Here is a 15,106-nt window from a genome sequence, read left to right on the forward strand (position 1 = left end):
ATGTGGCAACAAGTGCTGTTGGCCGAGACCTCTAATTGGTCTCGTTCAGACGTTCTCCAGCGGTTCTGGACACATTTGAGGGTGGAGATACGATTCCGGACAATGCTCAACTATCGATTGGAATCCTGTGATTGCTGGCTTGACGATGTTTTGGGCTCTGATAACTCAACGGCTTTATTGTGGAATGATCAAACATACCCACATTATCTCAGACACCGGCAGGATACCGACATATTGGCAGTGTCCTGCCTGAGGTTTCACCAATACCAGGAAGTACTCCTAGCATTAAGCTTAATGTTGGATCAAATGCGTAGCATGCCCGTGGTATTGCAACTTTGTGGTGACGAAGATTCCATCCAGGAACTAAACTCAGCTCGGATACTATTGAAACACAGTCAAGACTTAAAAATGCCCAATGTTGTGTTGCTCTCGTGGACATTTTTTAACTCTGCAACGTTGTACTCCTACGAAATGTTTCCAGAATTTAACGTTCAAAAACTGGTTTATCAAGCATACCTCACCCTGTTTCCTTATAAGCTGGGAAACCTGAAAGGACATCCAATACGTACAGTACCAGATAATTCGGAGCCCCATACCATTGTGCGAAAAACGTTGAATGGTTCCATTTCCATTGATGGTCCTGTATGGCAATTCATGATTGAGTTCGCCAAACATATTAATGCCACTCTTCAGCTTCCCATAGAGCTGCATCCGAAAAGATCCTTTAAGCTGGTCCAGATCCTTGATTTGGTAAGAAATCAAACCGTGGATATAGCAGCCAGTTTGAGACCCTATAGCGTTAACGTGCAGCGCAGCAGCACGCACATTTATGGCTCCCCGATGATGGTGGGAAATTGGTGTATGATGTTACCGACGGAGAGGATAATAGGCAGCCATGAGGCACTGACTAGATTAATGAAATCTCCGTGGACGTGGTTAATCTTGCTACTTTTCTACAGTGTGCACAGATTTTTGGCCCAAAAAACACGTTTAAGGAGTTCACTCATTCATCTGATAAAACTTCTGATTAACCTGGCGCTTATCTGCTTTCTGCAAGCTCAACTTTCGGCCTATTTTATTGGACCACAGAAGGTGAATCACATATCCAACATGCAACAAATAGAGGAATCGGGTCTGAAAATCAGAGGAATGCGAGGGGAGTTCATGGAGTACCCCATCGATATGAGGAGTCGGTATGCATCCTCCTTTCTCCTGCATGACATTTTCTTTGAATTGGCTCAATATCGTAACAGTTTCAATACGTCATATGGCTATACGGTAACCTCAGTTAAGTGGCAGCTATACAAAGAAGCCCAGCGACATTTCCGGCGACCTTTGTTTCGCTACTCGGAGGAAATTTGTGTCCAGAAGCTGTCACTTTTTTCACTGATCCAGCAAAGCAACTGCATATATTGCTACAGAAGCACAATCTTCATCTTACGAATGCACGAAGCCGGACTCATTCGAATGTGGTATCGGAGATCCTATTACGTAATGGTTACAGCAGGACGCTTTCCGATTGGGGACTTAAGCACAGTTCATCGGGCGCAACCAATTCGTTGGACGGAATGGCAGTATGTGGTATTGCTGCATGGGGTTGGACTTCTATTTTCTGTGGTTGTTTTCGTCATCGAGCTCACTGTTCACTATGCAAATGTTTGCCTAAACAACTTGTAAGCTGTGTTATTTACTGTGTTTACTGTGTTATTATCCAAGGAGTAAATAAAAAAGCATTAAAGGATATTGTGGGGTGTATTGGTTTTACGATAAATAACCTTCTTATAGATAATACAACACCTTTTAATTAATGAGTACATTTCTTTAATAAAAACATTTCGTAAATTTCGATAATTGCAGCATTATGGTTTTAATGGGTATCCCAGATGTATGGATTTAACTTCGTTATTTTTACGCCAAGGAGAAATGTATTCCATAAATAGTTTTCCACCGATTAGGCAAATAAAACCAATTATATTATATAGGACCATCCCTAGAAAGAAGCCAGTATTCTAAGATGTCTACCGCCGTTAATAGCGTTCACTCCAAGCTCGTGTCGCTAATAAGCCGTGGTCAAGAGCTGACCAGCATTTTCTTCTATGCTCCTGCGAAAGAAAAATGCCACCTCGAAGATACAATTTCATCAGCCACTTGGGGATTGCCCTTGGTGATTTGGCGAACGGATAGAACTGTGATACTGAATGGATTCATCGGTGAGGGACTCTTGGTGCTGGCCTGTCTTCCGGGATTTCATTGGAGAGCTCTGCTAGGCAGCCTATCAAGTAGTTTAAAATACCTTAGACAGGCGAGGATACTCATTGAACTAATGGAGGACAGAGATGAATTTCTAGTCAGTGAAGTGTTGCAGTTTTGCCTCAGTCAGGATATGATTAATGTGAATGCTATTTTTGACGATTTTCCGGAAACTGAAAATCTTTCCAGCTTTGAGGCTTATCCAAGTTTCGAAGTAGTAAACCAAACATTCACACCTGACACACAAGTATCTGACTTGTACCCGAATAAGATGTTGAATCTTCGTGGAGGCGTAATTCGAACAATGCCAGACTACTCGGAGCCAAATACCATTCTTTACCAAGACAAGGAGGGCAATAAGCAGATCCTTGGATATTTGTGGGACTTATTGGAGGCCTATGCTCACAAACACAATGCCCAACTGCAGGTGGTCAATAAGTATGCGGATGATAGGCCTCTCAATTTCATCGAACTCCTAGACGCAGCCCAAAGCGGAATTATAGACGTGGGTGCCAGCATACAGCCAATGTCAATGGGTTCCCTAAGTCGCATGCACGAGATGTCCTATCCGGTTAATCAGGCCAGTTGGTGCACCATGTTGCCGGTGGAAAGGCAGCTCCATGTGTCCGAGTTGCTTACGCGGGTGATGCCATATCCCACACTTATCCTACTACTACTCGTCTGGATTTTCTACGAGGTGCTTCGTGGACGCTGGCGTCGTCATCCCAGGCTCCAAAGTAGTGGCTGGCTGGTGCTGGCCACTTTGGTCAGCTCAAACTATGTAGGAAGACTACTCAATCTATTTGCAGACCCACCATCTCTGCCACCAGTCAACAGTCTATCAGCTTTGATGGAATCGCCTGTGCGCATCATCTCTATAAGATCTGAATACTCGTCCATTGAATTTACGCAGCGCACCAAATACTCGGCTGCATTCCATCTGGCATTGCAGGCATCGATACTAATAGGATTGCGAAATGCCTTTAATACATCCTACGGCTATACTATAACCAGCGAAAAGTGGAAGATTTATGAGGAGCAGCAGAAGCGCAGCTCGAAGCCAGTGTTTCGGTATTCCAAGGACCTGTGCTTCTATGAGATGATACCATTTGGACTGGTCATTCCGGAGAACTCGCCCCATAGAGCTCCATTGCATAGTTACACCCTGCTTCTCAGAGAGGCTGGTCTGCATGATTTCTGGGTGAACAGGGGCTTTTCGTATATGGTTAAGGCGGGTAAGATCAACTTTACAAACGTCGTGGAACGGTATCAGACAAAAACTCTCACTATTACGGATCTGAGAAATGTCTTTATTATTTACGTTTCCGTATTGCTAATTAGCCTAGTTCTGTTTACCTGTGAGCTTTTTGTCAGCTGGGTAAACTACTGGCTGGGCTTTTAATTGATCACGGGGCAATTACGGCGATGGCGTCCGATAAGCCTGACTGTTCCGGAAAGACCACCTCCACCCAACTACTCAGTAAATAATAGAGACAAGACAGGATAAAAACAAATGCAAACTTTTGTGTGTTTACTTCGTGACGATGACAAGGGTTCCTGGAGTGCCCGATTCGGCAAGGAGACAGTAGTTAACAATGCTGTTGAATGATTTCCTACCGTCTTACACCTTCGAGCTGCGAGGGCAAATGAAATAAATGCAAATTGCCTCCTACGAAGTCACCGCAGCGACACGACGGGCACCACGAAATGAGACCCCAATCGAGGGGAAGATGAACCACTGAACCACCGAACGAGAGAACCACTAAGCCACCATCAGACAACCACAGCAGATCCGCCAAATTATGTAAAAACCTTGGCAGCAAACACCAGCAAATTGTGGCCTAGTGCCGAAGTTGTCTGTTTCTTGCATTTTGGTAGGACAACGCAAGATCTGAGTTGCCGAGTCTGAGTTGCTGGCCCGTTTTGATTAACATAAAGCGAATAATAGACATCGACTGGCAGCAACGTGTACAAATTTGATTTCACGATTTTGCACTATTTAGCCAAAGAAGCCAAACCAAACCAACACCTGCAACATTGCCAACATCAGCAGCATTGGCAACAGCAAGCTTTTTTTTGGGTAATTTTGACAGCTGAAGATGCATTTTCGCTTCGTTTCCACGGCTGTCAATGATGTGTCGCAACATGCATATATCAATTTTAAATGAAGTCTAGTTAGGCAAATGAACCCACTCTTTTGGGACTACGAATTGGACCAGTTACCTTTACTTGGCTTCAGAATTTTCCAGCTTCATGGAGCATCTGTCTCTATATGTTTTTTTTTTTTTTTTTTGGATTAGACAATTGCTGCGCCAAGGGCAATTTATGATACACAAGATGTGCCACGATTTGGTTGACAAATTTCCCCAAAACACGATGTCTGGAAAATGAATTATGTGGCCGTGATCGGCGGGAAAATCAAGCCAAAAGCGCTGATCGAGCGGGCCAAGACCCTCACGACATGTGAGACAATTTCCAGCCGTCGTGGCCAACAATCGACTCGCGATTCGAGATTTGCTGCAAATTATTAAACGATCTGTCCCAGCGAAGGTCAGCGGAGTGGAAAACACGCGTGTGCAGCCAGAAATTCGCAGACCGCGAAACTTTCTCCGAAAGACGGATGCGAGGGTGTTGTCAGCTGCCAAGAAGGATCAGGCTTAAGTCAGACCCGACCATAAAACCTCATGGTTGGCCAAAAAGACGCCGCCTGGACTTCGAATGGCAGCCGAAACAAGTCGGGAGCCCGATGGTCAGCACCGAATATTTGAGACCCTTTCCTCAAATGGGAAATTATGCAAATCAATTGACTCCGTTCAGATTTGTTAACTTTCCACTATTATTAAAACACTCTGGTATCACTCCTTATTTACTTTTTAAGCACCAATGTTAAACTGCATTTTAAGCTGCGCCCTTTAATAAAACCAAAACTCCCTTTAAACTTGCATGTGAAGCCAAAAAATATTTTGGCTTAAAAATTCTACAGCTGCAGCTGGCCCCCTGGGTTCGGCCTGTCGTATTTTCTCTCTGGCTTTTTGTTTTGTTTCGTTGCGTTGTTTTGTTGCGTTGCCTTGCCCACAAGTTGAAAGGTCAGGAATTTATGGATTTTACATGGCTGCAGAGACATTTCCAGATACGAGTAATCGTAACTTCAACAAACTGGGAGCTTGCCTTGAACTCATACTCCTCCATGGCGAAGTAGCTTTGATTATCGCTGGACAAACTCTTAATTGCCATATTGCAGTTGTCCCCGGATAATAACGTGCGATAAGCATTTGATTTCCAAAGCAAACATTGTATCAAAATACAAATGCTTCCAGCTGCTAGTCTAGTCTTTGTCCTTCAGTCCTTGTCGGTTTCGGTATAAGTCATGTTGTCCAACATCAGTTTAAGTTCTGCTCCTGAACTGGTCGATTTATACGGCTTGGTTCTGAAGTTTTTGGTGTCCTCGGAGACCACATTGTTTTACTTTAACCCCACTGGACAGAAGTGCAGCTGGGAAACACTTCCGAGGACTATTCTATCCAACCATCCACAGATTATATGGTTTCGCGAAGAAACTTATCCAGGATTGTACAAGCGGCACAGCAGTAACCTGTTTGTAATGACCTGTCTATCCTCGACATCTTATGGTGGTCAGCTCCAGCTTTTGGCCGAGAGTTTGACCAGATACCGGTCGGTAAGGGTACTTATCGAGGTGCAGGATAAAGGAGGCTCCTTTTTGGCCTCTCAAATCCTTTTGCTTTGCCAACAATACAGCATGCTGAATGTGGTACTGTACTTTTCACGTTGGACACGCTCTCTGAATGTCTTCAGTTACCTGGCTTTTCCATATTTTAAGCTCTTGAAACAGCGCTTATTAGGATCATTACGACCCAGAATTTTTATCAACCAGCTTAAGGATCTCCAAGGTTACAAAATAAGGGTTCAACCCGACCTGTCGCCACCCAATTCCTTTTCCTATCGCGATCGACATGGTGAATATCAAGTGGGTGGATTTTTGTGGAGAATTGTAGAGAACTTTTCCAAAAGTTTGAAGGGCGACACACAGGTTCTGTATCCGACATGGGTAAAAGCCAAGGTATCAGCTGCGGAATATATGATCCAGTTTACACGGAATGGAAGTTCGGATATCGGAGTAACTACTACGATGATATCATTTAAGCACGAGGAAAGGTATCGCGACTATAGCTATCCTATTTTTGACATCAGCTGGTGTACCATGTTGCCGGTGGAGAAGCCTTTGAGTGTGGAAATCTTATTTTTGCATGTACTAAGTCCTGGATCAACACTTCTTCTAATCTTGGCTTTTATACTATGCTTCTTAATAGTTCCCCAGCTGATTAAATGTTGGGGTATCACTTTTCGTGGAAGATTAATTCGAATGGCTTCAAGCATATTTGCTTTGGTGATGCTTTGCTCCAGTTCTGCCCAACTGCTCTCTCTTCTAATGTCGCCACCGCTTCACACACGAATCAAAAGCTTTGATGACCTGTTAACCTCTGGCTTGAAGATTTTTGGAGTAAGCAGTGAGTTCTATTTTCTGGATGGTGGCTTTCGGGCAAAGTACGCATCAGTTTTTCACCTAACTGAAAACTCCAATGAGCTTTATGATAAACGAAATTATTTCAATACAAGTTGGGCCTATACCATCACGTCAGTAAAGTGGAATGTGATCGAGGCCCAACAGCGACACTTTGGCCATCCAGTATTCCGATACTCGACGGACTTGTGTTTCAGCTCGGAGACACCCTGGGGCTTGCTGATTGCTCCGGAGTCCTTCTATCGGGAACCGCTTCAGCATTTCAACCTAAAAATTAACCAAGCTGGATTGATTACCCACTGGATGACGCAAAGTTTCTATGAAATGGTGAGGGCTGGACGCATGACCATCAAGGACTACAGCCGAACAAATTTAATGAAACCGCTGCGCATCCAGGACCTTCGCAAGTGCTGGCTCATCTTCGCAGTGGGTCTGGGCACTTCGACCGTCGTATTCACCATCGAATTGCTTCTTATCTACACCAACGTATTTCTCAATAGCTTGTAGTGTCTGGCTTTGTCATTTTCCCCTGCAAATAAAATAAATGCAAATTGCTCACCAGGAAGACACCGCAAAGACACGACCAGAGCCACGAAATAAGACTCCAAGTGCGAAGCGAGAAACAAGGCAACCACAACAGATCCACCAAATTATGTAAAGCCCCAACACCAAAGAAGCAGTCTAAAACCAACAATTTGTGGCCTACTGACAGAGAGGGGGTGTACACTGGAAATAAGCACTGTTCAACTAAGTCAAATTTGTCATACAAAATAAAATTTGTAAAACGAATAGTATTTAATTTATTTTATTTTTGTAAGTTGCAATATAACATTTATTTTATTATTATATAACAAATGTGCTTCATCATATTTTTGGTTTAAATTAATATTATATTTTGTGAAAAAATAGAGCGTTATTTTTTCAGTGCAGCTGTCTGTTTTTCATTTTGGTGGCACAACGCAGAATCCGTCGGAGTCTTAGTTGCTGGCCCGTTTTGATTAACATAAAACGAATAATAGACATCGACTGCCAACAACGTGAACAAATTTGATTTCACGACTTTGCACTATTTACCCAAAGAAGCCAAACCAAACCAACACCTGCAACCTTGCCAACAACAAGGGACTTTTGGTAACTTTTGACAACCGAAGATGCATTTTCGCTTCGTTCCGTCTGTTGTCATTGATGTGTTGCAATATCGCACATCTCAATTACAAATTATGTCTACCACCATTTGAATGAAGGCTTCACAGCTTTTTGCGGTGTTACATTTTTGAAGAAGGCTTTGAGATTAACGAGTAGCTAGCTGCAAGTAGACGCAACGGTGATTTATTTACACATTTAGTATTATGTTATGTTTGATTAACAACTTTACTATTACTTATTAGCGAATTAGAGCTTCGGAAGCAGTGGTAAGGAATTGATTTAGTTTTCCTTCATTTATGTCTGTGTTATTCGTGCCAATCAGATTTATTTGGAAATGGAAATAATTCTGCCTTTACCTTGGGTCCGTCTTATGACTCACCTTGCAGACCTGCTGACCCGCCATCGCAGTCGTGGTTTCGACCGTCCAGGTGTTCAATTAAGCACTGACGTTGACCTTAATACTCAGGCCGCTGAAAACGGATTGAAAAAGTGCCAGAATTTCTGACAAATTGTCGCCGAATGTGCGCAGAAATCAAGTTTATGGTCAATGGGAATGGTTGGCAAAAATACAGAACGGTGGTGTGGATGTCAATAGATTCTGTTTTGGCCGCTTAGAAAGTAGATGGCATTAAAATGCCAAGAAAATTCCGATATCGAGGTGCTAAAATATGCATTAAAATTGCTGATGAAGCGGCTTGTTTGCTAGCAGGATTACCAAATATTTGCGGCTCCAAAAAGTCAAAAGAAATCAATCAAAATGCCACAATCAACAACGACCAACCGCAAGGCGCCAAAAGGCAATAAAAGCCAAAGAGACAAGGAGACGAAGAGGCCGACGGAAGCGACAGACTGACGTGTGCCCAAGACGCTTAGTGGCTGCTGCAAGTTTGGATTTTCCTTCTTGCAACTGCAGCATACAGCGGCAGACGGACGGCCCCACATCTCTAAGTGGACAACAAAACGCCTCCAACACTTTTGGGGCGCGAAAAATGTGTTTGCCGAGCCAAGCACAGCGAAGCCAAGCCAAGTCAAGTCGGAGTTGCTGTTTCCCCGGCCAAGTGCTTGCCGTTCGCGCCAAGAGTATTTGGGTGAATGCCTAATGTTGCAGCAGTTGCAGTTGCATTTGCAGGGGGCGGGAACTTGCAGGAACCCAGGAGCATAGGACCTCTGGCACTCCGATGTATTCACAAGTGTACATAGAAATAAAATAAATAAGCCCGCGCTGATCTTCATTTGTTGTTGTCGCTCAGTTGACATCGCCTTTGGCATGGCATCGTCATCTACATCTCCCTGACATATATTTGCATAGTTTTGTCGAGAACAAAATGGCAGCAGAGGAACAAAAAGAAATCCGTTGACAAGTGTCTGTCAGGGACATCGTGCCGGGCAAATTTGCATGTGGTCGCATCTCACGCTTTGGACATATCCAAAAAAAGTTGGAAAAGGCTAAGACTCTAAGGACATCGACACATGGAGCACCCTTCTACCGCTGGGAGCTATCTATATTTCATATTGTCTAAAATTAAAAAAAAAAGTTATAAATAATAATGTATTATAATAATAATAAATACATTCATTCGGTTGAAGTATATCTATGACGGAGTTGTGGTCTGAAAACCAAATTTGGTAGGGCACATCAATAAAAGAAGCTAAAAGTGTACCGGAAATTAACTGAAATATGGAACACCAAAGAGGTTCATCATTATGATTGTACCATTTTCAAATACCTTCTTCAAGGGTATATGCCGAAAGCAAAGATTCGACTTGTCTTATATATTGTGGTGAAAATGTTGTTGCTGTGTTTCCTCGTCTTTATTTTTACCATCTTGTGTTTTGTGTGTCGATCTCAAGCGCACCTTTATGGTCTATTATACTAACGGGAATGCCCCGAGAGCAACGACAATAATAAGCAAATTGATTGAAATATGCGATATCATGGTAACCGCAACTCAAACGGAAACGGCCGCTCCCTCCCACCGCCAACAGCCCACTTCCCTCCACTGACCGCCCACCAACCCACCTCCCCCACCGCTGCCAATTGTGTGGTAGCGCATTAAATGTCGATTTCGTTTTGCACCCGCGGCGCAGATACGCAACTTGTGATACGGGAAGTACGCAGTGGGGCCGGTGTGCTATAGCAGTGGTTCAGTGGTGCTGGGTCACTGCCAATGCCATGCGAACGATGAAGCAGGGGTGCGGCCTCAAAATCCCAAATCCCAGCGATGACGCCCACCCAGCCGGCCCAGTGGGCAATCCTGGATGACTCTCCACCGACTGCCTTTCGGTTGCCGAGTTGCTGAATGCCGAATTCCGATACCGATACCAATGTTAATGTGCTTTAAATAAATCATTAGCGAATTGTTTGGGGCCATAAAGAGCAATGAGGATTATGGCCAGTTCGATTGCAAGTGTTGGCCAGGCAGTTTGCATTTAATGGCCTGAACGGAACCGGGCATTCCAGTCTAGAAAGGGGAAGTGAATGCAGCTATTGCGAAAAATAGATACATGATTCGATCTTCTTACGGTTCGGTATGTACAATTGTTCAGAATTTAAGTCGCTAATTGCAATCACCATCTAGTGACAAGCGGCTAATTAGCCTCCAAGAAGCTAGAATCCAGGTGCAACCTCATCTCATAAAAAACACGTTGCCATGCTGACCACAAATTTAAGACTGGGCCGTATTGATAACTGTTTTAGCTCGTGTGCGTTTGTCTGGCGGTTTTTATTGAATTTTCATTGATTGCCGATTTACAGATACCGAAACCAAAGGCAGAATTCTTTTTCAATTGCCGACTGTTTTTGGGCGTTGCGCGTAATTAAAACGCTGTAAAAACAGCAAAATGTGTTAACCAGTTAAGACCGTTTTTAGTATATATTTTTTTGCTCCCTTGGCAATTTTTTTGTGGTCAGTCCCCTTGGTGATGCAATGCCTTTAATGTCCCCACAGAGTTTTATATATCCATATATCTGGCTGTTCGGTGCTGTCTAATAGATACTTTCCATTCGGCACATGCAAATGTATGATTTCCTGGCCGTGCCATGCCGCAGCGGTCATAAATAGGCAATTTGGTGCTCTAGCCGTTTAACGCCAACATCATCAGACCGGGCTCGCAACGAATCGAATCGAATTGATTATCGTGCACTTAACACCAACAGGTCTTTAACCCGCAACGAGCTGGTATACCCTTAAAGGTTTTCTGTGCAACAATTTGGGGAAAATGTTTTCAATCAGAAACGAGGCGGTAAGTGCCGCAGGAACAGGGGTACTTCATAGCCTTGCAAGAAGCCACTTCCAATCAAGGCCAGCTCGCAGCTAGAGTTTGAGCCACAGCATCAGCCTCCGTGCTGATTATCAACATGTGCACTGCCTGCTCGACAGCACCGCATGTGCTTTTGCCCTCGATCCATAGATCAAGATCATAAATAGCAATAAGCCAGCCAGACAATGTCTGCTAACTGTTTCAGGCAATCAATCAATCCATCTGCCGCAGCAGCAACTGCTGCAACTTCACTGCGATTTCAGCGAAACGCGAGTGCTGCTGCTGCCTGTTTGGAAAGTTCATTCAGTTGCGCTTCAGTTTCTAGCTTCCTTGGCTAAGGAGAAAGGGTATCATGGCATCTTGGTGTCTTGGTAACTGCGAGCCCGGGCGAAGCTTACAGGGTACCAGCCAGTTGATTGCGGCAAGTGCTGGTCTCAAAACGTGATCGATTGATTCGCGCGATCGCTGCAAGAGCCACGGCAACGGCAACGTCAATATGGCAAACGGCAAGTTCAACTAGCCCGTTTGACTGACTGACTGACTGACTGACTGCTTGCTGACTAGATAATTGTGGCATTCTGTGGCTGATGCCACTTTTTGCACTAAACAGCTGGGGCAGACCGCATAGCTGCATTCCAGATCCCGAGCCCGGGATCTGTGGGCCAAACTAGCTGGCAATCTGTCAGCCTGACAGTTGGCCCAGTCGCGCACAGCTCTGCCGGCTTTGATGATTGATGATTGTTGAAACGCGAACAAAATTATGATTAAATAAGTAATTGTAGCTAAACAAAAAGCAGCAGCGATGAAGACCACGATCGGCTAAGCGGCTTGCCAGTTTGCTTCTATGTTTTTACAATTTTTTATTTTTTGGCATTGGCCAAGTGCAGTTAGCCGGCAGCATCGGCGATCATAGCTTGGCTCGGCTTGGCTTTGCAAAAACGTCAATGTCAAAGACGGCGACTCTTGGACGACGATGACAAGGTCTAGTTCAGAGTAGTTGTCGATTTTTCTCCGCTAGCTAAGGTTAAAGGCCAAAATGCCAATCACAATCTAGACCACTCGTACTCACACACACAACATATAAAGCGTGAAATGTTAGCGTAGACTAACTCCAACTTAGCACCCGTAATAAATTCAAAAGCGTTCGGCAATTAAATCGTAAATTTTTACAACTACAAATTTACAGTTATTAAAAACATAATTTGTTGTTGTTGTCCGCCGTTATTAATTACTACAACAGTCGGGTGTCACGCTGTAAAACAACAGGTGGGCAGTCGGTGAGGCGGGGAGTCGGCCCAAACGAAAGACTTAGGCAACGAACTTGAGTTCAATCAACATTTTCAATTAAAATGCATTTGTTGTTGCTGCAGTACGGCTGCTGCTGCTGCATGGCAAGTCATGGGTGTAGTGGCACGTTTTTGTGCACATTATGCTGCGGCCAGGTGCGAGGGTCGCCGTACAAGTTGATGAGAAGGGGCCCCTCTTGATTGAGCCGATCCCTCAAGACAACCGCCTCCGTTTCCCGTGGAGACTGAGCACGTGTTCCACCGGGGTCTTAGATTTTTTGTGTTTTGCTATGTCAACCCTGTTTCTAATCGTCCATATTTGCCAATGTCGTTCGATCGGCTGGTCGCTGGTTAAACTAAACCATTTGCTCGACCGATGCTTATCGCCAAATGTGTTGAGTGTGCACTGGCATAACAAAACCCATAACAAAGCCAAAAACGAAACTGAACAGATGAAAAAATTAATTAGAACAAAATGCACAACGAAAAGTTATTTACAAACAATGGGCGTGTCGCGTCGAAGCAAAAAGCATTTAGAGCTCGTATTTGTTTTTGGCCAGCACAACAATTGGCCAACAATTTGTGGCAGTCCGCAAGTCACAACTGCAGCCGCAATCGCAGCTACAATGGCAGGGCCTATCGCGATTTGTGTTCCTATGAATTATTTGCTAAATTGGCTGGCCAACAATTGACGAAATGGTTTTCCATCTCCACGGACGAACCGGTTCCTGTAAAACACACACTCGTAAACCAATGGCAGACAGTTTCCAACTAATTAGGCGTGGTGCCTTTTAATCAAAACGATTAAAATGCTTTCGGACAATATTTTTCCACGCCTAATCAAAGACTTTATGCCATTTTCTGCCTGACAACTTGTGGCCAAAGCGAAGTGGGGACCCAACGAATCTGGACTCGGAAATGGGTGGCCGCCGAAGGGGCTGTGGAGGCGAGGCGTGGCCATATCAAATTGTGGTACAATTTATTAAAAACGAAATATGTGTGAGCCGGGCTAAGTCGGGCCAAGTCGAGCCGGGCAGCCCGCAGACGATAACAAGTTGTCGAACCAGATGTCAAAGCGATTTGCAAATATTTGACAAGCGCAAAACAACAAAATAAGCCAACGGGTTTGCGGAAGATCGCGAGATCTGTAATAAAAACAGGGGTCGGGAATTCTTGGTGGGAAAATGCTGTTGTTTGGAAATAAGTCTTAGATACCGAGTATTTTGAATGTTCCAACCTATTCAATCATCAGAATCAGAGCAATAAAATATATTCAACGAACAATAAAAGAGAATATCTTATGTTAATGCCAATAAAGACATAAATAAATAAATTCCCATCCGAATACGCATGTTCAACCACGTGGGCCATTAAGATCGAAATCCCTGCGTTGAATGCATTTTTGTCCGCTTATCGCGCGACCACAATCTTCCTTCGAGGGCCACAATTTCGGCGCGGCAGCGTCAAAATAATAATAACATAAAATTTTATTTTATTTTTATTTTCAATTTAATTTTATTGAAAATCATCGCAAAACAAAATCGAACCGAGAGGCAAAGCACAAAGAGGAAAAAACAAGAAAATAAAACCGTATTAAATATCCAGTCGCGTGGCCGGAGAGGGGCCCTTAAAAAACGAAAAGAAAATTTAATACAACAAGCAGCAGCAGCGCACGCATTAAAACCGCAAAAGCCTCCCCCTGTCACTCACCTCCACGGCCATTGCCATCGGCTGGAAATGGAGATGGAGATGGGGATCCTGGAGCCCGGTCCACTGGCCACTTTTCGGCCATTGTCAGCTTCGCAAAAATCTGATAAGTCGCATTATAAGAACATAAAAACACCCAAAACCAAAAACCAAAAAACCCAAAAACAAAACAAACCCAAAAACGAAACATGCACGAGGGAGAGAAAATAATTTCAGTCGAGCATCGATCCCACAACGAAAAGGAGCGCAGGGCGGGGCTGGATCCCCATCCACATGCCCGGTATTAACAACTGCAGCAGCAACAACAAGGCCAGCCCAAAATATGCAACATGCATGTTGCGGCTGCTCTTGTTGTTTTTGTTGCTGCTGTGGTTGCCACTGCAAACCCAAGGGGGGAAACTGCATCCAAGATTTTGACACAACGAGATAGGCATATACTTGTTATCAGTTGTAAAAAAATATTCAAGTCATTTTACATTTATGACATATTAACAAATGGTTATTTTTAATTTTTACAAATTTTGAATATAATTAATGTATTTATGGATCCGTATAGTTTTAAATAATCTGCCACTATAGTTTCATATAGTATCTAAAAATCTGCTTATACCCTTTTCAAGGGTATTCGACGGGGGAAAAAAAGAAAAAGGCGAAAACGAAGCGAAAATATTTGGGGGCCATGCAACGAAATAAAGTTGCAACAAGATACTTTACTTTACTTAAGGGCAAGTAGATGCACAACTGATACTCGGACATGGGAGAGACTTGATTTCGGCCCCACTCCCCGTTTAATTTCTTGTGCAAACTTCGGGCCACTTGATGTGGGGCGTGTTAAGGCGGCATTGCATGCAGCATCTCTCGGCCGTCTCTCTTGGCCAGCATCTGCCCTCATTTGGCCAACATCGCTGGCATCGCG

The 15,106-nt window shown here is 43.9% G+C and overlaps 3 protein-coding genes across 3 annotated transcripts; all 3 read left to right on the top strand.

Annotated features, from left to right (window-relative positions):
* Positions 1 to 1,677, top strand: LOC6607578. The gene has a single exon (XM_002032311.2). The coding sequence runs from the start codon at positions 1 to 3 to the stop codon at positions 1,675 to 1,677; it is 1,677 nt and encodes a 558-aa protein (XP_002032347.2).
* A 337-nt stretch (positions 1,678 to 2,014) lies between these two features.
* Positions 2,015 to 3,652, top strand: LOC6607579. The gene has a single exon (XM_002032312.2). The coding sequence runs from the start codon at positions 2,015 to 2,017 to the stop codon at positions 3,650 to 3,652; it is 1,638 nt and encodes a 545-aa protein (XP_002032348.2).
* Positions 3,653 to 5,617: 1,965 nt separating this feature from the next.
* LOC6607580 lies at positions 5,618 to 7,362 on the top strand. Its single transcript, XM_032723446.1, has one exon. It carries the CDS (start codon positions 5,618 to 5,620, stop codon positions 7,295 to 7,297), a length of 1,680 nt encoding a protein of 559 aa, XP_032579337.1. The 3' UTR covers positions 7,298 to 7,362.
* The last annotated feature ends 7,744 nt before the right edge of the window (positions 7,363 to 15,106 follow it).

Source organism: Drosophila sechellia, chromosome 3R (genome assembly GCF_004382195.2).
Source record: "Drosophila sechellia strain sech25 chromosome 3R, ASM438219v1, whole genome shotgun sequence".
NCBI classification, from domain to species: Eukaryota; Metazoa; Arthropoda; class Insecta; order Diptera; family Drosophilidae; genus Drosophila; species Drosophila sechellia.